Source organism: Daphnia carinata, chromosome 10 (assembly GCF_022539665.2).
Source record: "Daphnia carinata strain CSIRO-1 chromosome 10, CSIRO_AGI_Dcar_HiC_V3, whole genome shotgun sequence".
Taxonomy (NCBI): Eukaryota; Metazoa; Arthropoda; class Branchiopoda; order Diplostraca; family Daphniidae; genus Daphnia; species Daphnia carinata.
The window spans coordinates 901,268-924,936 of NC_081340.1; the positions used below are offsets into that span (position 1 = coordinate 901,268).

General features: G+C 42.4%; 1 protein-coding gene and 26 pseudogenes across 1 annotated transcript; 26 read left to right on the plus strand and 1 right to left on the minus strand.

Annotated features, from left to right (window-relative positions):
* Positions 1-202: 202 nt before the first annotated feature.
* On the minus strand, positions 203-5,845 carry LOC130689300 (uncharacterized). Its single transcript, XM_057512302.1, has 6 exons — positions 5,737-5,845; positions 5,267-5,619; positions 4,663-5,155; positions 3,264-3,669; positions 2,100-3,128; positions 203-1,928 (listed from the first exon to the last, which is right to left on the minus strand). Exons 1-6 carry the CDS (start codon positions 5,843-5,845, stop codon positions 203-205), a joined length of 4,116 nt encoding a protein of 1,371 aa, XP_057368285.1.
* Positions 5,846-10,991: 5,146 nt separating this feature from the next.
* LOC130689332 (5S ribosomal RNA) lies at positions 10,992-11,110 on the plus strand (annotated as a pseudogene).
* A 346-nt stretch (positions 11,111-11,456) lies between these two features.
* LOC130689333 (5S ribosomal RNA) lies at positions 11,457-11,575 on the plus strand (annotated as a pseudogene).
* Positions 11,576-11,922: 347 nt separating this feature from the next.
* Positions 11,923-12,041, plus strand: LOC130689335 (5S ribosomal RNA; annotated as a pseudogene).
* A 345-nt stretch (positions 12,042-12,386) lies between these two features.
* On the plus strand, positions 12,387-12,505 carry LOC130689336 (5S ribosomal RNA; annotated as a pseudogene).
* Positions 12,506-12,851: 346 nt separating this feature from the next.
* Positions 12,852-12,970, plus strand: LOC130689337 (5S ribosomal RNA; annotated as a pseudogene).
* Positions 12,971-13,316: 346 nt separating this feature from the next.
* LOC130689338 (5S ribosomal RNA) lies at positions 13,317-13,435 on the plus strand (annotated as a pseudogene).
* A 347-nt stretch (positions 13,436-13,782) lies between these two features.
* LOC130689339 (5S ribosomal RNA) lies at positions 13,783-13,901 on the plus strand (annotated as a pseudogene).
* Positions 13,902-14,246: 345 nt separating this feature from the next.
* Positions 14,247-14,365, plus strand: LOC130689340 (5S ribosomal RNA; annotated as a pseudogene).
* Positions 14,366-14,712: 347 nt separating this feature from the next.
* LOC130689341 (5S ribosomal RNA) lies at positions 14,713-14,831 on the plus strand (annotated as a pseudogene).
* A 347-nt stretch (positions 14,832-15,178) lies between these two features.
* Positions 15,179-15,297, plus strand: LOC130689334 (5S ribosomal RNA; annotated as a pseudogene).
* Positions 15,298-15,643: 346 nt separating this feature from the next.
* Positions 15,644-15,762, plus strand: LOC130689342 (5S ribosomal RNA; annotated as a pseudogene).
* Positions 15,763-16,109: 347 nt separating this feature from the next.
* Positions 16,110-16,228, plus strand: LOC130689343 (5S ribosomal RNA; annotated as a pseudogene).
* A 348-nt stretch (positions 16,229-16,576) lies between these two features.
* Positions 16,577-16,695, plus strand: LOC130689345 (5S ribosomal RNA; annotated as a pseudogene).
* A 348-nt stretch (positions 16,696-17,043) lies between these two features.
* LOC130689347 (5S ribosomal RNA) lies at positions 17,044-17,162 on the plus strand (annotated as a pseudogene).
* A 345-nt stretch (positions 17,163-17,507) lies between these two features.
* Positions 17,508-17,626, plus strand: LOC130689348 (5S ribosomal RNA; annotated as a pseudogene).
* Positions 17,627-17,972: 346 nt separating this feature from the next.
* Positions 17,973-18,091, plus strand: LOC130689349 (5S ribosomal RNA; annotated as a pseudogene).
* Positions 18,092-18,437: 346 nt separating this feature from the next.
* Positions 18,438-18,556, plus strand: LOC130689350 (5S ribosomal RNA; annotated as a pseudogene).
* A 343-nt stretch (positions 18,557-18,899) lies between these two features.
* Positions 18,900-19,018, plus strand: LOC130689351 (5S ribosomal RNA; annotated as a pseudogene).
* A 347-nt stretch (positions 19,019-19,365) lies between these two features.
* Positions 19,366-19,484, plus strand: LOC130689352 (5S ribosomal RNA; annotated as a pseudogene).
* A 347-nt stretch (positions 19,485-19,831) lies between these two features.
* Positions 19,832-19,950, plus strand: LOC130689353 (5S ribosomal RNA; annotated as a pseudogene).
* A 346-nt stretch (positions 19,951-20,296) lies between these two features.
* Positions 20,297-20,415, plus strand: LOC130689354 (5S ribosomal RNA; annotated as a pseudogene).
* A 347-nt stretch (positions 20,416-20,762) lies between these two features.
* Positions 20,763-20,881, plus strand: LOC130689355 (5S ribosomal RNA; annotated as a pseudogene).
* An 808-nt stretch (positions 20,882-21,689) lies between these two features.
* On the plus strand, positions 21,690-21,808 carry LOC130689356 (5S ribosomal RNA; annotated as a pseudogene).
* A 347-nt stretch (positions 21,809-22,155) lies between these two features.
* LOC130689358 (5S ribosomal RNA) lies at positions 22,156-22,274 on the plus strand (annotated as a pseudogene).
* Positions 22,275-22,620: 346 nt separating this feature from the next.
* On the plus strand, positions 22,621-22,739 carry LOC130689359 (5S ribosomal RNA; annotated as a pseudogene).
* Positions 22,740-23,087: 348 nt separating this feature from the next.
* LOC130689361 (5S ribosomal RNA) lies at positions 23,088-23,206 on the plus strand (annotated as a pseudogene).
* Positions 23,207-23,669: the final 463 nt, after the last annotated feature.

The following is a 23,669-nucleotide window of genomic DNA, read 5'->3' on the forward strand; positions in this document are numbered from 1 at the left end:
TATTTGAACTTGAATATAGGTGGCGTTGAGCTTAGTGACTTGTCCACCAGAGTTTAAGTTGCGATTTTCCTACGTTGTTTACATTGTGTGTTGTCATGGTGATTTTACTTGTTACATTTACGATTTGTTTTTACAAGGGGAGCTACTAATTGTGGCTCCAATACATTCAATATTTACATTTTACGATACTGAAGTTGAGGTTTTACGCTGTTGAAAGTTCCATTTTTTTTTCTTTTGCGTAAACTTCTTGTTCGTTGGCTGGGACCATGATACATAATTTGGCCACCGGCCGAATACATGGTTTTGGATGATTGGTAAGTTGTAATTTTACCACTCGAACAACATTATCCGTTGCACTGGGAATAAGTTCCAACACTTTACCCAACGGCCACTGCCCACGCAAAGTATTGGGTTCGATTACAAGTACTAGATCCCCTACGGTGACGTTAGGCCTATTTTCTTGCCACTTTCTTCTCTCAGTTAAGTGGGGAACGTATTCACGTAGCCATCTGTTCCAAAAGTGCTGAAGGATGGCTTGACTTTGCTGGAACTGCTTGTTGGTTACTTTCAGGTCTTCCACGTCGGCCAATTGCAGGGGCACGTATGGACGAGCTCCACCGTGTAGGAAGTGATTGGGCGTTAATGGATCCGGGTCTTCTGGATCCATACTCAGATGAGTTAACGGCCGGGCGTTTAACAAGGCTGCCACTTCAGCGATTACGGTTCGTAGCACTTGGTCCGTAACTACGCAATTACCAATGCTTGTTTTCATTGCCCGTTTGCAAGACTGTACGATTCTTTCCCAAACGCCACCAAAGTGAGGTCCATGGGGAGGAGAAAAGTGCCACTCAATTTGTTGGCAAGCCATTAACGTCTGGAGCTCTTCGTGTTTACTGATGAGTTCTTCCAACGCTTGCCGTAACTCCTGCTCGGCGGCAACAAAGTTAGTTCCATTGTCGCTGTAAACGACCTTCGTTTTTCCACGTAGGCTAACAAAACGGGAGAAGCAAAATAAGAACTCCTCCATACTGAGCCCGTTGGCCACTTCCAGGTGAACTGCTCGGGTGGTGAAACACGTGAATAGGCTGACCCAACGTTTTTCATGCCTTCGTCCTCTTCCACCAACTCTAACCGTTAAAGGACCAAAGTAGTCGATCCCTGTGTACGTGAACGGAGGCAGATGGGGTGTTAAACGATGTATTGGTAGTGAAGCCATCAACGGAGGGTTAGGTTTCGCCGACGTCCGCTTGCAAGGCCAGCAGTTGTTGATGACAGATTTTACCACTTTGCGTCCGGAGAGTATCCAAAAGCTTGAACGTACGTCTGTCAGTAATCTTTCGGTCTTGACGTGCATGTGTCTAACGTGGTGATCCCAGATTATCCTTTTCGTTAAAAGTTGAGATGCTGGTAGAAGTATGGGGTGCTTGGCTGCATAGTCGATCGGCGCGCGAAGTATACGTCCGCCAATTCGCATCTGTCCAGCTTCATCCAAGAAGGGCTGGAAGGTGCGAAGTTTTGATCTGAGTGGTAATTCCAGATTCTTGCGAAGGGCATGGACTTCCTCAGCAAAGGCCAATTCTTGCGCTCGTACGATGCATTTTGTCAGCGATGTTACCATTTCTTCTACTGTCAGCTCTCCGACCATGGGTTTTTCATCACGAATTTTTGCTCTAGCGTTGTCGGCAAATCTTTTACTCCAGGCCAGTACTCGTTGAAGTTTCACCAAGCTGGAAAAACGTGTGACGCATCGGTCGATGACATGGTTCTCATCTTCCGTTTTGACTGCCAAGACGCGAATCACGTTTACGTCTCGTTCCTCAGGCTCCGTAATCTCTTCCCAAGTGTACCACTCTGAAGAGTCTAGGTTCAGGAACGCAGGTCCTTGGTGGAAATAGGCCAATTCGTCGACGTCTCTTGGGTCGATACCCCTACTACAAAGGTCTGCAGGGTTTAAATCTCCGGCAACATGACGCCATTGTCGACGAGCCGTGTTTCGGAGTATCTTTCCGATGCGGTTGTTGACGAAGACTTCAAATCGGCACGTCTTCGAGTGGATCCACCGCAGCACTGTTTGCGAGTCTGTGTGGAAGGTTACTTGCCTCAAATCAATTTCTAGTTCACGACAAATCGTGAGAGCAAGGTTGAGGCCTTCTACTGCCGCCTGTAACTCCAAACGGGGAATCGTGAGACCTTTTACCGGTGTAACGTGCGTTTTCGACATGACGAATGACACGTTGACGGAATGGTCTTCAAATACAGTGCGGAAGTAGGCTACTGCTCCGAATCCTTTGGAGCTTGCATCCGTGAAGACGTGGAGGCACTGTTGAGTCCATCGTCCTCGTTTGAGACGGAAGCATCTCGGTACTGAGAGCGACTCCAAATTTTCCAGATGATCGTACCAGCCATAGAAACGTTGACTCAATGTTTCCGGTACGACGTCATCCCAACCGATCCGTTCTTCATTAGTCCAGATGTCTTGGAGTAAAGACTTCATCACGAAGATAACTGGTGCAACTAGCCCCAACGGGTCGTAAACGCTAGAGATGATGCTTAGGAAGGCTCGCTTCGTGAGTGTCACGTTGCTTGGCGGCTTCCGAATCTTGAACGACAGCATATCTCGTTCGCTGTCCCACATTACTCCCAGCGTTCTTTCGACGGGAAGTTTCTCCAAGTCCAGATTTAGAGTTGGTGACGCGAGGCCAAACTCTCGTAACGCCGCTATCACCGTTCTCGATGACCACGTCCATTTGGTCAAATTGAAGCCCCCTAACTGGAGAAGGGACTTCATTTCGCGGGACCGTTTGATGACCTCGTCTTCGGACTCGAAGGAGTCTAGATAATTGTCGACGTAGAAATTACGTCGAACGCTATCGGCTACGTCTGCAAACTGGCTGCGGTAGTCGTCGGCCGTCCTGTTAAGGGCGAAGATGCAGCTCGTCGGGGATGATATAGCTCCAAATACGTGTACCGTCATCTGGTACGTTAACGGAGCTGAATTACTGCCAGGCGTCCGGTAGAGAAATCGGAAGGCTGCCTGGTCTGCTTCCGGGACTTGGTGGAATATTTTCTCAATGTCCGCTCCGACTGGTACAAGGTTACGGCGGAAACGGGTGAGCACACCAAGCAGGCTAACGAGTAAGTTAGGTCCTCGGAGCAAGTTTTGGTTTATCGATGTGCCACCACACTCAGCAGCTCCATCGAATACGACACGAACTTTGGTCGATGAGCTGGAAGGGCTCACGACCCCGTGGTGTGGCAGGTACCACGTCTTTGTTGTCTCCGTCTGGGCTTCTTGGGTCGTTAGGAGCCGGGCGTGTTTTAACCCGATGTACTCCTTGACTACTGCATCGTACTTATGAGCAAACTCTTCGTCCCGATGAAAACGTCGTTCGAGAGCGTAGAGCCTCTTCAATGCAGCTGCCCGATTGTTTGGGAGATCTACTTCGTCGGCTTTCCACATTAAGCCGACTTGGTACTGGTTACCGATACGTTTTACTGAAGACTCTAGGATGCGTTTTCCACGTAAGTCTTCCTCAGATAGAACGGGTGGTTCTATCTCTACTTCGTTGGCCTCAAGTTGCCAAAACTTCTTCACCAGCTCGTTTAGGTCTTCGGAACGTTCCTCGATGGCCAGATGAGCGATGAACGGGCGTCCGTCTTGCGGTGGACCTGTTTGTCCACCCAGACACCAACCAAACGGCGTCTTGAAGGCGATGGGCCCATTCGTTCCAGCCGGCGGCTTGATGGAAGATACATGATCGTGGGCCTCTGCGACGTCGATTTCTATCAGCACGGTCACGTCCTCTTCTTGCACGGTTGGGAGGTCAATACCACATAGGTGTTTCCATGACTCCAACTGTCGAGGGTCGATCGGCGAATTCGGCGTCACCTTCAAATTGTCGACGGCGTAAGCGTGTTTGACTTCAAACTGGCTGCTACCATCACGAGACGTTAGGGTGAAGTTTACTACGGAAGCCGTAACGTTAGACATGGCTCCGTCATACGAGACGACGTTGATGCGTTTTGATGGCCCAACGAGTCCCAACTTTCTTACTAAGTCGCTCCGAATCAGCGTGGTGTCGCTTCCGGTATCAAGGAAACCGAAAGTGTCGACCCAAGTTTTGCCAACTCCAACACGAACCGGTACGATCTTGAAACGAACACGTCGTTTTACTGTTTCCAGATGGGTCAAGATCCCAAGGAAAGCTGTCGAAGGTGTCGCTGATGGAGCAGTAGGATCCGCTAACCTCCTTAATGGGATGAATCCGGATCCGTGAAGCAAGGTGTGGTGTCGGTTTCCAGTACAATCAGCGATAGTACAGCTGACGTCCCTGGGACATTCCTTGCGTTCGTGTTTTCCCGCAAGACATAACAAACATCTTCCGGACTTGAATACCTTCTCAGCCCTTTTCGTGGGCATGAGAGACATGAAGACGTTACAGGTTGAGAGATGGTGGCTCCTGCCATTACATACAAAGCATTTCCATCTTTCCGTTTTCTCGGCTGGCATCTTCCCCGATATTGATCGGCTCCTTGGAGGCATGGTTGCTGAAGATGTTGATGCCGTTACTTTCGAACCTTCCATCGTCGTTACGTGTCCAATGGTCGACGTGTGTGGGAAGCTGGGTCTCTTGACGGGCTTCCTTTCGTCGAACTTTACACCTTTGGACGTCGACGTGGGTAAGGACTGGAATACATTTTTTCCATGTTGCTTGCTCATGGCTTTTAGCGTCACCCAGTCGTCTAGGTCTAGAACATTCAGTTCTACTCCTGTCATTTTTCTTTTTTCGTTCCACTTATCCTTGAGGTAGGGCGTAAGTTTTGCTTCAAGGGCCATCAACGTTGTACGGCTGTGCAGCTCATGGGCATACTTCGACTTGGAGCGCGTGGCTACTGCACCATAAAGACGGTTTGCGAAAGTATTGAGGCTGGCAGCATCTAAGCTCTTCAATGGCGGGACGTGTAGAAGGTCGTCGAGGTACGTCTGATCCATAATTTCCGTGCGACCGTACACCGCGTCTAAACGTTCCCACACCACGGAGTACATCGTTCCATCGGCGAGACATTTGCCGATTTCGTTTCGTACCTCTTCGGCTAGCAGCTCCTCCAATATGAAAAGAAGTACCGGAGAATCTTCGTACTCTTCATACAAGGCCTGGAATTTAGCCTTGAATCGCGCTTAGTCCTTCGGATTGCCGTCAAATGGCTGGATCTTGAAGTTGGGAGGTTGTAGTCGGCTGCAACAGCTGCTGTGAGGACGATTTACTTGATTGTGGGGGTGAGAACGTTTGGAGTGTTCATCTTCGTCGTGATTCGTAGGGTCGCAACGGGACGTCATCGTGGCCATCGCACCTCGCCGCGGGTCTCGTGGAGATGCATCGGCGGCGACCAATCTTCTGCGATGACGGACAGCATCCTCCATCGTACGTAGGGGTGACAGGGCTGGAACATCTTGACGTGCTTGTAAGACTGGTGATCGCTCAGGAAGTCGTTGATCTTGAATCGTTCGGGGTTGAACTTTCATCTCGTCGACTTCCGTTCGAAGGTCTTCGATTTTAGCGGACAATTCCACCTTAACCGCGTCAATTTTCTGATCCAAACCGTCCAACGTGTGGTGTGCTTGTTGAGAATAAACATGATAAGTATTAACTCTAATATGCAACCATTACCTTATTAGTTCCCAGAGCTCGGGAATATCTAATGCAACTATAGATTACATGGCCTAAAGAACTTTACCACTTGTAGCAACAATTAATATGCAGAATTGTGCAACAGAAGCTCTTGACAATTGACTCAAGCAGACGACATAAAAGACACCGAGGCTAAACAGCATCCCGTTGCTCATGCGCAATATTCGTAAAACATTATAGGAAGATAAGATAAGGGTTTGTCATATTTATTTAATATCAACACTCTCCCTCAAACCCTTATTGATCTAATCAGACAGCTTCCCTATACCGATCTTGCTTCTTATCTTACCGAAGGCTGGTGCTCTTAGTGGCTTTGTAAATATATCATCAAGTAGGATTTCAGTTCCTACAAATTTAACTTCTATGATATTGTTTGCTGCTTGTTCCTTAATTCAATGCCATCTTAGTTGAATATGTTTAGTTCTCTGATGAATTTATCATTGTAAACCAGCCGGACCGCCGCTTGGTTGTCACAGTATAGTGGTACCTTCTTTTGTTCCACCAGTGAAGTCTTGCAGTAGGTAACTCAGCCAGACAGCAGTTTTTGCGGCTTCACAAGTAGATGTATATTCTGCTTCAGTTATCGAGAGGACAGTACAAGGCTGCTTGCTGCTTGCCCAGGCTACTGGTCCACCATGGAAAAAGAAAATGGTACCAGACGTAGATTTACGGTCGTTGATATCTCCAGCAAAATCAGCATCCGAGTATCCAACAAGACCGGTTCTGTCTCCGCCGACCCAAATGCCATAGCCTTTTGTTCCGTTGAAATATCCGGCTATGTTGACTACGGCTTGCCAGTGCTCAGCTTTAGGGTTTTGACAATACCTTGCAACTTGGCCAACAGCATATGCAAAATCTGGGCGTGTTTACAGAGCCAAATAGAGAAGAGCGCTAACTGGTTCCCGGTAGTGCTCAATTTTCTCTCCCTCGCTCTTCGACTTCAAGTGGGAGCTGAGACGCACGTTTGGGTCTGCGGGAACGGCTTTTGGCTTTACATTCTGCCATCCAAATCTTGCTATCTGTCAACTACAAGCGGTTGTGACATAAATATTTTCTTTTCTTCGGGCGATTACGCTTTATGTTGATGCCAATAAATCGCGTTGGGGGTAGTGAATGGATCTGAACTTCCTCCCCAAGGTGCGATCTAATATCAATTAGAACCTGTATTTTGTTAGTTCCAAAAATAGCATCGTCCACACGAATTGCACAAAAAGTGGTCTCATCCTTTGTCCTTCGAAAGTAAACGCACCCATCACCGGTACTGTTTTTCAATCCGAATTTAAGTAGAAAATAGTCGAATTTCTTGAACCACAGTCGAGGTGCTTGCCTAAGGCCATAAAATGATTTGTTTAGCTTGCAATAAAGATTTCTTTTCCGGGAACTACAAAACCCTCTGGTTGTCTCATGTAGATATGTTTGTGTAGTTTAGCGTATAAGAATGCTGTCTGAATATCAAACTGGATCAACTCCAGATCCATTGATGCGATTTCGGCCAGTGTAGCTTTCACTGCCTCACCCTGTATAACCGGGGCAAAAGTTTCGGCGTAATTGATGCCGTATCTTTGTCTTGATCCAATTGCAACAAGTCTGCCTTTGTACACTTCAGGTACTCCTTCATTCGCTGGTTTAAATTTATTTATTTTTTTCCAATCATTTTTCAGTTGATAACTGTGCATCCTTCCGGAAGAAGTACGAGTTCCCATGTCTGGTTTTCCATCAGTGAGTTATACTCCTTTCTGCATGCCTCCATCCATTTATCGGATTCTGGAGAGGCTTGGGCTTCTTGATAGCCTTGAGGTTCAAAAAGATTGCTTTCGTTTTGTTTCGATTCGTCACTGAAGTCATTGATCAGCAAATCTTCGTTAAATATGACGTCACGACTCGTGAAGAAATTTCTAGACACTGGTTCCCATTAGATCCAGCCCTTTGTTTCTTCGCCATAGCCTACTAACCAACATGACGCTGCCTTATAATCCAGTTTCTTCCTTAAACAGTCAGGGATATGCGCAGAGGCTCTACAACCTATCACCCGTAAAATTCTCGATGTTAGGTTTTCTTATGTAGGATAATTCGAATAGAGTCTTGGTAGATGAACCCGAGAGTGCGTGATTCAAGACATAGATAGAACAACGCAGAAATTCACCCCATCATTCCAATACTCGTTTGTTGCCTTTTAGCAACAGATTTGAAGGATTGTTTCTGCTCGTGTAGAGAGCGTTCCGCGTAGACTCCATGGCAGTGCGATTCAACCTCTCACTCACTCCGTTTTATTGTAGCGTATAGCGATTGTTGTTTGATGCCACGTCCCTCTCGGCAACTTTCCTTCTTCTTTTACTCCACACCTTGAACTGTTCTTATAATCTTTACCTTTTCTCCCGCAGTTGCTTCTAAAATGCTACAAATTTAACACAGTGGTCGTCGGCTTCTGATTTGATCTTCATGGCGTAGACCTCAGTCCAACCAATGAAATCATATTTGAATAATACAATACAGGTCTCTTCACTCGGTGTTGAGAAGTTGACAAAACGACATCAGAGTGAATGATTTCACTCACTTCTTTGTCTCTGATACGGCCTGTCGGAAATGGAGATCTATGCATTTTTCCAAAAATGTATCCTTCACACAGATCGTGTTCCATGTTTTCCTTCTTGAGCGATAAACCCTCAATTTTGTTGCTTAAATGGGCCAGTCTTTGATGCCAGAGTGTCAGTGAGGTTTGAGTGTTGGCAACAATAGCTGTAGATATTTCTTGGTTCATATGTTTGGCAAAAATCTTCATGTGGTATAGGGATTTGCCTAGCCTTTGACCCTCCAGAATCTCATCATGCTTCATTTTGAAGGAAACCTCGTTGTCGCTGAAATACGCTGTATTTCGTATAATACTCTTTCCTCAGTTAAGCTTCTTTAGCTTAAGCCAAAGGAAGTTTCTGCTTGCAGATATCCACTTGATTTTCTTAATCAAACAGTGCCTCAAATTGCAGCTTACAGCCTTTCACATTATCTGTTTTAAAGAAAGCAATAACAGATTTTGTTATTTTCATCTTGTGTCACAATCAGCAAGATAACTTTGACATTCCAAATTAAAAAGGTCGCTGTAAATTCATTTTAGATATCACGTTGGGAATATTAATTTCTTAACATCCCAAAATTGACAGGGGTATACTCATCACCTTAGGCGTAGAATCCTGAAGAATGGCAACTCAATAAACGCTCTTCATTTAGTGAGCGCAATTCATAGAAGAAATTCTACGTTCACAAGTTCAATGAGACATGCTCATCACCTTGTAGGTGGAATCCATTAGCATAAGTTGATGAATTAGACAACTTCAATACAACCATCACCATGTTGGTGGCATTCGTTAAAATAACTTTGTGCAAACTTCTTTGTGATACTACAATCACCATACTGGTGGGATCCATCGAATCAACGTCACAAATTTCATTGTGGAATACTCGTCACCTGTTTAGTGGAATACACATCACCTGTTCGGTGGAACACTCATCACCTGTTTGGTGGAATACACATCACCTGTTCGGTGGAAAACTCATCACCTGTTTGGTGGTAAACTCATCACCTGTTTGGTGGAACACACATCACCTGTTCGGTGGAATACTCTTCATAAAACAACTATTAAGCCAACTGCTTCTATAATGCCTGTAAAAACTTTAACGTATAGTTATGTTATACTAATTACCTCTGATCGCCCAAGATCTTGTATTAGCCAAGATTTTTCATTTCATCCTATTTAGTTCCAGTATGACAACACATTTCCATTGGGGACATTTCATTCCATTAACATTGGAGTAATCCCTCAGTTTGTAAATAAATTGTTAGTGGCCGTTTAACAAACAAATAATACTGGGCCCATAACCTGTTGAGAATAAGCATGATAAGTATTAATTCTAATATGCAACCATTACCTTATTAGTTCCCAGAGCTCGGGAATATCTAATGCAACTATAGATTACATAGCCTAAAGAACTTTACCACTTGTAGCAACAATTAATATGCAGAATTGTGCAACAGAAGCTCTTGACAATTGACTCAAGCAGACGACATAAAAGACACCGAGGCTAAACAGCATCCCGTTGCTCATGCGCAATATTCGTAAAACATTATAGGAAGATAAGATAAGGGTTTGTCATATTTATTTAATATCAACAGTGCTTCCCGTACTAACGTGTTGTTGGTCGCGATATCTTTGGACGTGATCCTTGAACTGTCAATGAGCTTACTAAGTTGTTCGCTCATACTCCTTAACGCCTTGTTGAGGGTTTCTGTGATGGAAGTTGTATTTGCTTCCATCTGGGCCCTTGCCGTTTCCAACTTCAATTCTAACTTTAGCATCTGTTCTTCTTTCTCCAACTCCCCTTGGGTTGATTGTTGGAGAAGGCTGGCTGGTTTAGTGTTGGTACGCCTTTTTTCAGATAGCGTGGTACTACGGGTGATGTCCGAAGCTGATGTCCCAATCGAGCTGACGGACTGACTTGAGGAAGTGGCGTAGCGACTTGCGAATTTGATGACTTCGACGTGATCGGTTTCGAAGTCTACTTCCCACTTGTCACATGCTTGACGTTGCTGCTTAGTGAGGTCGGATATACTTTCTGTATATTGGTGGTGAATTGATTTGACTTCGTCGTAAATACGAATCAATTCGTCACGCCATGCTGCTACTTGCAATTTCTTCAATCTGATGGCTCCCATCTTATGGTCTTCCACAGCCTTTCTGAGTTGCGTCGTTAACTTCGTGTGGGCCGCCTTTCTCTTCCTACGTTTCTTCTTGAGATCGTTTTCGGGAAGTAATGGCCGTTCACTCTTCTGCCGTTCAGGTTTCGATGCGTCTACCATTGGGTTCGGACCGTGTTCCCAAATGTGGCCAATTTCCATATTTTCGGCTTTGGGTGCGGCTTCACTCATGACGTAGAAACGTTGTTTTAGGCTGATAGAGTCACACGTTAACGGATGTCGATGATTCACGTAGATACACCGATCTTCTTGTCAGATGGCAAACGCGTGGTGGACAGGTGGGTGCCTTCAGGCTGGCGTGGACGTCTGCCAAAGGTTTACAGGGAGAATACCCGACAATTTTGCAATCAAGCGAGGGTTTTTACTGACGAGGACTGGAAAATGCACGTGTTCGGACCTCTTAAAAGAGAGTGAATTTTATTTGTTTGCATTTTTGTGGTTGACCGAACGCGATGGTTACCAGTCCAATATCCTTAACTATATAAATCAATTGTACTTGTGCTGGTTTTAATGGACATTACTGGAGTGTATTCATTTTATTTTGGAACTGAGTTGTCAACGGCCATACCACGTAGAACAAACCTTGTCTCGTCAGCTCCAGGAAGTTAAGCTACGTCGGGTTCCGTTAGTACCTAGATGGGTGACCGCTTGGGAATACGGGATGCTGTTGGCATCAAAACTTTTATATCCACCTAGCCGTTTTTGAATGAATCACAGGGAAGTACGAACCATCTCGCGGTGAATTCTAGTATTTTCTAAAACGCCACCTAGTGGTCAGTTTTTAAATTTTATCTCCTTCCAACTAAAGGGTTTTTTAAAACGAAATACAAAAAGAATGGTGCATTTCCGTGAGAAAAGTGACCTCTTAAAAGAAAGTGAATTTTATTTGTTTGCATTTTTGTGGTTGACCGAACGCGATGGTTACCAGTCCAATATCCTTAACTATATAAATCAATTGTACTTGTGCTGGTTTTAATGGACATTACTGGAGTGTATTCATTTTATTTTGGAACTGAGTTGTCAACGGCCATACCACGTAGAACAAACCTTGTCTCGTCAGCTCCAGGAAGTTAAGCTACGTCGGGTTCCGTTAGTACCTAGATGGGTGACCGCTTGGGAATACGGGATGCTGTTGGCATCAAAACTTTTATATCCACCTAGCCGTTTTTGGATGAATCACAGGGAAGTACGAACCATCTCGCGGTGAATTCTAGTATTTTCTAAAACGCCACCTAGTGGTCAGTTTTGAAATTTCATCTCCTTCCAATAAAAGGGTTTTTTAAAACGAGAACACAAAAGGTATGGTGCATTTCCGTGAGAAAAGTGACCTCTTAAAAGAAAGTGAATTTTATTTGTTTGCATTTTTGTGGTTGACCGAACGCGATGGTTACCAGTCCAATATCCTTAACTATATAAATCAATTGTACTTGTGCTGGTTTTAATGGACATTACTGGAGTGTATTCATTTTATTTTGGAACTGAGTTGTCAACGGCCATACCACGTAGAACAAACCTTGTCTCGTCAGCTCCAGGAAGTTAAGCTACGTCGGGTTCCGTTAGTACCTAGATGGGTGACCGCTTGGGAATACGGGATGCTGTTGGCATCAAAACTTTTATATCCACCTAGCCGTTTTTGGATGAATCACAGGGAAGTACGAACCATCTCGCGGTGAATTCTAGTATTTTCTAAAACGCCACCTAGTGGTCAGTTTTGAAATTTCATCTTCTATAAACTAGAGGTATTTTAAAACGAAATACAAAAAGAATGGTGCATATCCGTGAGAAAAGTGACCTCTTTCAAGAAAGTGAATTTTATATGTTTGCATTTTTGTGGTTGACCGAACGCGATGGTTACCAGTCCAATATCCTTAACTATATAAATCAATTGTACTTGTGCTGGTTTTAATGGACATTACTGGAGTGTATTCATTTTATTTTGGAACTGAGTTGTCAACGGCCATACCACGTAGAACAAACCTTGTCTCGTCAGCTCCAGGAAGTTAAGCTACGTCGGGTTCCGTTAGTACCTAGATGGGTGACCGCTTGGGAATACGGGATGCTGTTGGCATCAAAACTTTTATATCCACCTAGCCGTTTTTGGATGAATCACAGGGAAGTACGAACCATCTCGCGGTGAATTCTAGTATTTTCTAAAACGCCACCTAGTGGTCAGTTTTGAAATTTCATCTTCTATCCAACTAAAGGTTTTTAAAACGAGAACACAAAAAGAATGGTACATTTCCGTGAGAAAAGTGACCTCTTAAAAGAAAGTGAATTTTATTTGTTTGCATTTTTGTGGTTGACCGAACGCGATGGTTACCAGTCCAATATCCTTAACTATATAAATCAATTGTACTTGTGCTGGTTTTAATGGACATTACTGGAGTGTATTCATTTTATTTTGGAACTGAGTTGTCAACGGCCATACCACGTAGAACAAACCTTGTCTCGTCAGCTCCAGGAAGTTAAGCTACGTCGGGTTCCGTTAGTACCTAGATGGGTGACCGCTTGGGAATACGGGATGCTGTTGGCATCAAAACTTTTATATCCACCTAGCCGTTTTTGGATGAATCACAGGGAAGTACGAACCATCTCGCGGTGAATTCTAGTATTTTCTAAAACGCCACCTAGTGGTCAGTTTTGAAATTTCATCTTCTATAAACTAAAGGTATTTTAAAACGAGAACACAAAAAGAATGGTACATTTCCGTGAGAAAAGTGACCTCTTAAAAGAAAGTGAATTTTATTTGTTTGCATTTTTGTGGTTGACCGAACGCGATGGTTACCAGTCCAATATCCTTAACTATATAAATCAATTGTACTTGTGCTGGTTTTAATGGACATTACTGGAGTGTATTCATTTTATTTTGGAACTGAGTTGTCAACGGCCATACCACGTAGAACAAACCTTGTCTCGTCAGCTCCAGGAAGTTAAGCTACGTCGGGTTCCGTTAGTACCTAGATGGGTGACCGCTTGGGAATACGGGATGCTGTTGGCATCAAAACTTTTATATCCACCTAGCCGTTTTTGGATGAATCACAGGGAAGTACGAACCATCTCGCGGTGAATTCTAGTATTTTCTAAAACGCCACCTAGTGGTCAGTTTTGAAATTTCATCTCCTTCCAATAAAAGGGTTTTTTAAAACGAGAACACAAAAGGTATGGTACATTTCCGTGAGAAAAGTGACCTCTTAAAAGAAAGTGAATTTTATTTGTTTGCATTTTTGTGGTTGACCGAACGCGATGGTTACCAGTCCAATATCCTTAACTATATAAATCAATTGTACTTGTGCTGGTTTTAATGGACATTACTGGAGTGTATTCATTTTATTTTGGAACTGAGTTGTCAACGGCCATACCACGTAGAACAAACCTTGTCTCGTCAGCTCCAGGAAGTTAAGCTACGTCGGGTTCCGTTAGTACCTAGATGGGTGACCGCTTGGGAATACGGGATGCTGTTGGCATCAAAACTTTTATATCCACCTAGCCGTTTTTGGATGAATCACAGGGAAGTACGAACCATCTCGCGGTGAATTCTAGTATTTTCTAAAACGCCACCTAGTGGTCAGTTTTGAAATTTCATCTTCTATCAACTAAAGGTATTTTAAAACGAAATACAAAAAGAATGGTGCATTTCCGTGAGAAAAGTGACCTCTTAAAAGAAAGTGAATTTTATTTGTTTGCATTTTTGTGGTTGACCGAACGCGATGGTTACCAGTCCAATATCCTTAACTATATAAATCAATTGTACTTGTGCTGGTTTTAATGGACATTACTGGAGTGTATTCATTTTATTTTGGAACTGAGTTGTCAACGGCCATACCACGTAGAACAAACCTTGTCTCGTCAGCTCCAGGAAGTTAAGCTACGTCGGGTTCCGTTAGTACCTAGATGGGTGACCGCTTGGGAATACGGGATGCTGTTGGCATCAAAACTTTTATATCCACCTAGCCGTTTTTGGATGAATCACAGGGAAGTACGAACCATCTCGCGGTGAATTCTAGTATTTTCTAAAACGCCACCTAGTGGTCAGTTTTGAAATTTCATCACCTTCCAACTAAAGGGTTTTTTAAAACGAGAACACAAAAGGTATGGTACATTTCCGTGAGAAAAGTGACCTCTTAAAAGAAAGTGAATTTTATTTGTTTGCATTTTTGTGGTTGACCGAACGCGATGGTTACCAGTCCAATATCCTTAACTATATAAATCAATTGTACTTGTGCTGGTTTTAATGGACATTACTGGAGTGTATTCATTTTATTTTGGAACTGAGTTGTCAACGGCCATACCACGTAGAACAAACCTTGTCTCGTCAGCTCCAGGAAGTTAAGCTACGTCGGGTTCCGTTAGTACCTAGATGGGTGACCGCTTGGGAATACGGGATGCTGTTGGCATCAAAACTTTTATATCCACCTAGCCGTTTTTGGATGAATCACAGGGAAGTACGAACCATCTCGCGGTGAATTCTAGTATTTTCTAAAACGCCACCTAGTGGTCAGTTTTGAAATTTCATCTCCTTCCAATAAAAGGGTTTTTTAAAACGAGAACACAAAAGGTATGGTACATTTCCGTGAGAAAAGTGACCTCTTAAAAGAAAGGGAATTTTATTTGTTTGCATTTTTGTGGTTGACCGAACGCGATGGTTACCAGTCCAATATCCTTAACTATATAAATCAATTGTACTTGTGCTGGTTTTAATGGACATTACTGGAGTGTATTCATTTTATTTTGGAACTGAGTTGTCAACGGCCATACCACGTAGAACAAACCTTGTCTCGTCAGCTCCAGGAAGTTAAGCTACGTAGGGTTCCGTTAGTACCTAGATGGGTGACCGCTTGGGAATACGGGATGCTGTTGGCATCAAAACTTTTATATCCACCTAGCCGTTTTTGGATGAATCACAGGGAAGTACGAACCATCTCGCGGTGAATTCTAGTATTTTCTAAAACGCCACCTAGTGGTCAGTTTTGAAATTTCATCTTCTATAAACTAAAGGTATTTTAAAACGAGAACACAAAAAGAATGGTACATTTCCGTGAGAAAAGTGACCTCTTAAAAGAAAGTGAATTTTATTTGTTTGCATTTTTGTGGTTGACCGAACGCGATGGTTACCAGTCCAATATCCTTAACTATATAAATCAATTGTACTTGTGCTGGTTTTAATGGACATTACTGGAGTGTATTCATTTTATTTTGGAACTGAGTTGTCAACGGCCATACCACGTAGAACAAACCTTGTCTCGTCAGCTCCAGGAAGTTAAGCTACGTCGGGTTCCGTTAGTACCTAGATGGGTGACCGCTTGGGAATACGGGATGCTGTTGGCATCAAAACTTTTATATCCACCTAGCCGTTTTTGGATGAATCACAGGGAAGTACGAACCATCTCGCGGTGAATTCTAGTATTTTCTAAAACGCCACGTAGTGGTCAGTTTTGAAATTTCATCTCCTTCCAACAAAAGGGTTTTTTAAAACGAGAACACAAAAGGTATGGTACATTTCCGTGAGAAAAGTGACCTCTTAAAAGAAAGTGAATTTTATTTGTTTGCATTTTTGTGGTTGACCGAACGCGATGGTTACCAGTCCAATATCCTTAACTATATAAATCAATTGTACTTGTGCTGGTTTTAATGGACATTACTGGAGTGTATTCATTTTATTTTGGAACTGAGTTGTCAACGGCCATACCACGTAGAACAAACCTTGTCTCGTCAGCTCCAGGAAGTTAAGCTACGTCGGGTTCCGTTAGTACCTAGATGGGTGACCGCTTGGGAATACGGGATGCTGTTGGCATCAAAACTTTTATATCCACCTAGCCGTTTTTGGATGAATCACAGGGAAGTACGAACCATCTCGCGGTGAATTCTAGTATTTTCTAAAACGCCACCTAGTGGTCAGTTTTGAAATTTCATCTTCTATCCAATAAAAGGGTTTTTTAAAACGAGAACACAAAAAGAATGGTACATTTCCGTGAGAAAAGTGACCTCTTAAAAGAAAGTGAATTTTATTTGTTTGCATTTTTGTGGTTGACCGAACGCGATGGTTACCAGTCCAATATCCTTAACTATATAAATCAATTGTACTTGTGCTGGTTTTAATGGACATTACTGGAGTGTATTCATTTTATTTTGGAACTGAGTTGTCAACGGCCATACCACGTAGAACAAACCTTGTCTCGTCAGCTCCAGGAAGTTAAGCTACGTCGGGTTCCGTTAGTACCTAGATGGGTGACCGCTTGGGAATACGGGATGCTGTTGGCATCAAAACTTTTATATCCACCTAGCCGTTTTTGGATGAATCACAGGGAAGTACGAACCATCTCGCGGTGAATTCTAGTATTTTCTAAAACGCCACCTAGTGGTCAGTTTTGAAATTTCATCTTCTATCCAACTAAAAGGTTTTTTAAAACGAGAATACAAAAAGAATGGTACATTTCCGTGAGAAAAGTGACCTCTTAAAAGAAAGTGAATTTTATTTGTTTGCATTTTTGTGGTTGACCGAACGCGATGGTTACCAGTCCAATATCCTTAACTATATAAATCAATTGTACTTGTGCTGGTTTTAATGGACATTACTGGAGTGTATTCATTTTATTTTGGAACTGAGTTGTCAACGGCCATACCACGTAGAACAAACCTTGTCTCGTCAGCTCCAGGAAGTTAAGCTACGTCGGGTTCCGTTAGTACCTAGATGGGTGACCGCTTGGGAATACGGGATGCTGTTGGCATCAAAACTTTTATATCCACCTAGCCGTTTTTGGATGAATCACAGGGAAGTACGAACCATCTCGCGGTGAATTCTAGTATTTTCTAAAACGCCACCTAGTGGTCAGTTTTGAAATTTCATCTTCTATCCAACTAAAAGGTTTTTAAAACGAGAACACAAAGAATGGTACATTTCCGTGAGAAAAGTGACCTCTTAAAAGAAAGTGAATTTTATTTGTTTGCATTTTTGTGGTTGACCGAACGCGATGGTTACCAGTCCAATATCCTTAACTATATAAATAAATTGTACTTGTGCTGGTTTTAATGGACATTACTGGAGTGTATTCATTTTATTTTGGAACTGAGTTGTCAACGGCCATACCACGTAGAACAAACCTTGTCTCGTCAGCTCCAGGAAGTTAAGCTACGTCGGGTTCCGTTAGTACCTAGATGGGTGACCGCTTGGGAATACGGGATGCTGTTGGCATCAAAACTTTTATATCCACCTAGCCGTTTTTGGATGAATCACAGGGAAGTACGAACCATCTCGCGGTGAATTCTAGTATTTTCTAAAACGCCACCTAGTGGTCAGTTTTGAAATTTCATCTCCTTCCAATAAAAGGGTTTTTAAAACGAGAACACAAAAGGTATGGTACATTTCCGTGAGAAAAGTGACCTCTTAAAAGAAAGTGAATTTTATTTGTTTGCATTTTTGTGGTTGACCGAACGCGATGGTTACCAGTCCAATATCCTTAACTATATAAATCAATTGTACTTGTGCTGGTTTTAATGGACATTACTGGAGTGTATTCATTTTATTTTGGAACTGAGTTGTCAACGGCCATACCACGTAGAACAAACCTTGTCTCGTCAGCTCCAGGAAGTTAAGCTACGTCGGGTTCCGTTAGTACCTAGATGGGTGACCGCTTGGGAATACGGGATGCTGTTGGCATCAAAACTTTTATATCCACCTAGCCGTTTTTGGATGAATCACAGGGAAGTACGAACCATCTCGCGGTGAATTCTAGTATTTTCTAAAACGCCACCTAGTGGTCAGTTTTGAAATTTCATCTCCTTCCAATAAAAGGGTTTTTAAAACGAGAACACAAAAGGTATGGTACATTTCCGTGAGAAAAGTGACCTCTTAAAAGAAAGTGAATTTTATTTGTTTGCATTTTTGTGGTTGACCGAACGCGATGGTTACCAGTCCAATATCCTTAACTATATAAATCAATTGTACTTGTGCTGGTTTTAATGGACATTACTGGAGTGTATTCATTTTATTTTGGAACTGAGTTGTCAACGGCCATACCACGTAGAACAAACCTTGTCTCGTCAGCTCCAGGAAGTTAAGCTACGTCGGGTTCCGTTAGTACCTAGATGGGTGACCGCTTGGGAATACGGGATGCTGTTGGCATCAAAACTTTTATATCCACCTAGCCGTTTTTGGATGAATCACAGGGAAGTACGAACCATCTCGCGGTGAATTCTAGTATTTTCTAAAACGCCACCTAGTGGTCAGTTTTGAAATTTCATCTTCTATAAAAAAGGTTTTTAAAACGAGAACACAAAAGAATGGTACATTTTCCGTGAGAAAAGTGACCTCTTAAAAGAAAGTGAATTTTATTTGTTTGCATTTTTGTGGTTGACCGAACGCGATGGTTACCAGTCCAATATCCTTAACTATATAAATCAATTGTACTTGTGCTGGTTTTAATGGACATTACTGGAGTGTATTCATTTTATTTTGGAACTGAGTTGTCAACGGCCATACCACGTAGAACAAACCTTGTCTCGTCAGCTCCAGGAAGTTAAGCTACGTCGGGTTCCGTTAGTACCTAGATGGGTGACCGCTTGGGAATACGGGATGCTGTTGGCATCAAAACTTTTATATCCACCTAGCCGTTTTTGGATGAATCACAGGGAAGTACGAACCATCTCGCGGTGAATTCTAGTATTTTCTAAAACGCCACCTAGTGGTCAGTTTTGAAATTTCATCTTCTATCCAACTAAAAGGTTTTTTAAAACGAGAACACAAAAGAATGGTACATTTCCGTGAGAAAAGTGACCTCTTAAAAGAAAGTGAATTTTATTTGTTTGCATTTTTGTGGTTGACCGAACGCGATGGTTACCAGTCCAATATCCTTAACTATATAAATCAATTGTACTTGTGCTGGTTTTAATGGACATTACTGGAGTGTATTCATTTTATTTTGGAACTGAGTTGTCAACGGCCATACCACGTAGAACAAACCTTGTCTCGTCAGCTCCAGGAAGTTAAGCTACGTCGGGTTCCGTTAGTACCTAGATGGGTGACCGCTTGGGAATACGGGATGCTGTTGGCATCAAAACTTTTATATCCACCTAGCCGTTTTTGGATGAATCACAGGGAAGTACGAACCATCTCGCGGTGAATTCTAGTATTTTCTAAAACGCCACCTAGTGGTCAGTTTTGAAATTTCATCTCCTTCCAACAAAAGGGTTTTTTAAAACGAGTACACAAAAGGTATGGTACATTTCCGTGAGAAAAGTGACCTCTTAAAAGAAAGTGAATTTTATTTGTTTGCATTTTTGTGGTTGACCGAACGCGATGGTTACCAGTCCAATATCCTTAACTATATAAATCAATTGTACTTGTGCTGGTTTTAATGGACATTACTGGAGTGTATTCATTTTATTTTGGAACTGAGTTGTCAACGGCCATACCACGTAGAACAAACCTTGTCTCGTCAGCTCCAGGAAGTTAAGCTACGTCGGGTTCCGTTAGTACCTAGATGGGTGACCGCTTGGGAATACGGGATGCTGTTGGCATCAAAACTTTTATATCCACCTAGCCGTTTTTGGATGAATCACAGGGAAGTACGAACCATCTCGCGGTGAATTCTAGTATTTTCTAAAACGCCACCTAGTGGTCAGTTTTGAAATTTCATCTCCTTCCAATAAAAGGGTTTTTAAAACGAGAACACAAAAGGTATGGTACATTTCCGTGAGAAAAGTGACCTCTTAAAAGAAAGTGAATTTTATTTGTTTGCATTTTTGTGGTTGACCGAACGCGATGGTTACCAGTCCAATATCCTTAACTATATAAATCAATTGTACTTGTGCTGGTTTTAATGGACATTACTGGAGTGTATTCATTTTATTTTGGAACTGAGTTGTCAACGGCCATACCACGTAGAACAAACCTTGTCTCGTCAGCTCCAGGAAGTTAAGCTACGTCGGGTTCCGTTAGTACCTAGATGGGTGACCGCTTGGGAATACGGGATGCTGTTGGCATCAAAACTTTTATATCCACCTAGCCGTTTTTGGATGAATCACAGGGAAGTACGAACCATCTCGCGGTGAATTCTAGTATTTTCTAAAACGCCACCTAGTGGTCAGTTTTGAAATTTCATCTCCTTCCAATAAAAGGGTTTTTTAAAACGAGAACACAAAAGGTATGGTACATTTCCGTGAGAAAAGTGACCTCTTAAAAGAAAGTGAATTTTATTTGTTTGCATTTTTGTGGTTGACCGAACGCGATGGTTACCAGTCCAATATCCTTAACTATATAAATCAATTGTACTTGTGCTGGTTTTAATGGACATTACTGGAGTGTATTCATTTTATTTTGGAACTGAGTTGTCAACGGCCATACCACGTAGAACAAACCTTGTCTCGTCAGCTCCAGGAAGTTAAGCTACGTCGGGTTCCGTTAGTACCTAGATGGGTGACCGCTTGGGAATACGGGATGCTGTTGGCATCAAAACTTTTATATCCACCTAGCCGTTTTTGGATGAATCACAGGGAAGTACGAACCATCTCGCGGTGAATTCTAGTATTTTCTAAAACGCCACCTAGTGGTCAGTTTTGAAATTTCATCTCCTTCCAACTAAAAGGTATTTAAAAACGAAATACAAAAAGAATGGTGGATTTCCGTGAGAAAAGTGACCTCTTAAAAGAAAGTGAATTTTATTTGTTTGCATTTTTGTGGTTGACCGAACGCGATGGTTACCAGTCCAATATCCTTAACTATATAAATCAATTGTACTTGTGCTGGTTTTAATGGACATTACTGGAGTGTATTCATTTTATTTTGGAACTGAGTTGTCAACGGCCATACCACGTAGAACAAACCTTGTCTCGTCAGCTCCAGGAAGTTAAGCTACGTCGGGTTCCGTTAGTACCTAGAGTCCGCTTGGGAATACGGGATGCTGTTGGCATCAAAACTTTTATATCCACCTAGCCGTTTTTGGATGAATCACAGGGAAGTACGAACCATCTCGCGGTGAATTCTAGTATTTTCTAAAACGCCACCTAGTGGTCAGTTTTGAAATTTCATCTTCTATAAACTAAAAGGGTTTTTTAAAACGAGAACACAAAAAGAATGGTACATTTCCGTGAGAAAAGTGACCTCTTAAAAGAAAGTGAATTTTATTTGTTTGCATTTTTGTGGTTGACCGAACGCGATGGTTACCAGTCCAATATCCTTAACTATATAAATCAATTGTACTTGTGCTGGTTTTAATGGACATTACTGGAGTGTATTCATTTTATTTTGGAACTGAGTTGTCAACGGCCATACCACGTAGAACAAACCTTGTCTCGTCAGCTCCAGGAAGTTAAGCTACGTCGGGTTCCGTTAGTACCTAGATGGGTGACCGCTTGGGAATACGGGATGCTGTTGGCATCAAAACTTTTATATCCACCTAGCCGTTTTTGGATGAATCACAGGGAAGTACGAACCATCTCGCGGTGAATTCTAGTATTTTCTAAAACGCCACCTAGTGGTCAGTTTTGAAATTTCATCTTCTATAAACTAAAAGGTTTTTTAAAACGAGAATACAAAAAGAATGGTACATTTCCGTGAGAAAAGTGACCTCTTAAAAGAAAGTGAATTTTATTTGTTTGCATTTTTGTGGTTGACCGAACGCGATGGTTACCAGTCCAATATCCTTAACTATATAAATCAATTGTACTTGTGCTGGTTTTAATGGACATTACTGGAGTGTATTCATTTTATTTTGGAACTGAGTTGTCAACGGCCATACCACGTAGAACAAACCTTGTCTCGTCAGCTCCAGGAAGTTAAGCTACGTCGGGTTCCGTTAGTACCTAGATGGGTGACCGCTTGGGAATACGGGATGCTGTTGGCATCAAAACTTTTATATCCACCTAGCCGTTTTTGGATGAATCACAGGGAAGTACGAACCATCTCGCGGTGAATTCTAGTATTTTCTAAAACGCCACCTAGTGGTCAGTTTTGAAATTTCATCTCCTTCCAACTAAAGGTTTTTTAAAACGAGAACACAAAAGGTATGGTACATTTCCGTGAGAAAAGTGACCTCTTTAAAGAAAGTGAATTTTATTTGTTTGCATTTTTGTGGTTGACCGAACGCGATGGTTACCAGTCCAATATCCTTAACTATATAAATCAATTGTACTTGTGCTGGTTTTAATGGACATTACTGGAGTGTATTCATTTTATTTTGGAACTGAGTTGTCAACGGCCATACCACGTAGAACAAACCTTGTCTCGTCAGCTCCAGGAAGTTAAGCTACGTCGGGTTCCGTTAGTACCTAGATGGGTGACCGCTTGGGAATACGGGATGCTGTTGGCATCAAAACTTTTATATCCACCTAGCCGTTTTTGGATGAATCACAGGGAAGTACGAACCATCTCGTGGTGAATTCTAGTATTTTCTAAAACGCCACCTAGTGGTCAGTTTTGAAATTTCATCTCCTTCCAATAAAAGGGTTTTTTAAAACGAGAACACAAAAGGTATGGTACATTTCCGTGAGAAAAGTGACCTCTTAAAAGAAAGTGAATTTTATTTTGTTTGCATTTTTGTGGTTGACCGAACGCGATGGTTACCAGTCCAATATCCTTAACTATATAAATCAATTGTACTTGTGCTGGTTTTAATGGACATTACTGGAGTGTATTCATTTTATTTTGGAACTGAGTTGTCAACGGCCATACCACGTAGAACAAACCTTGTCTCGTCAGCTCCAGGAAGTTAAGCTACGTCGGGTTCCGTTAGTACCTAGATGGGTGACCGCTTGGGAATACGGGATGCTGTTGGCATCAAAACTTTTATATCCACCTAGCCGTTTTTGGATGAATCACAGGGAAGTACGAACCATCTCGCGGTGAATTCTAGTATTTTCTAAAACGCCACCTAGTGGTCAGTTTTGAAATTTCATCTCCTTCCAACTAGAGATTTTTTAAAACGAGAACACAAAAAGTATGGTACATTTCCGTGAGAAAAGTGACCTCTTAAAAGAAAGTGAATTGGTGACCGCTTGGGAATACGAGATGCTGTTGGCATCAAAACTTTTATATCCACCTAGCCGTTTTTGGATGAATCACAGGGAAGTACGAACCATCTCGCGGTGAATTCTAGTATTTTCTAAAACGCCACCTAGTGGTCAGTTTTGAAATTTCATCTTCTATAAACTAAAGGTATTTTAAAACGAAATACAAAAAGAATGGTGCATTTCCGTGAGAAAAGTGACCTCTTTCAAGAAAGTGAATTTTATATGTTTGC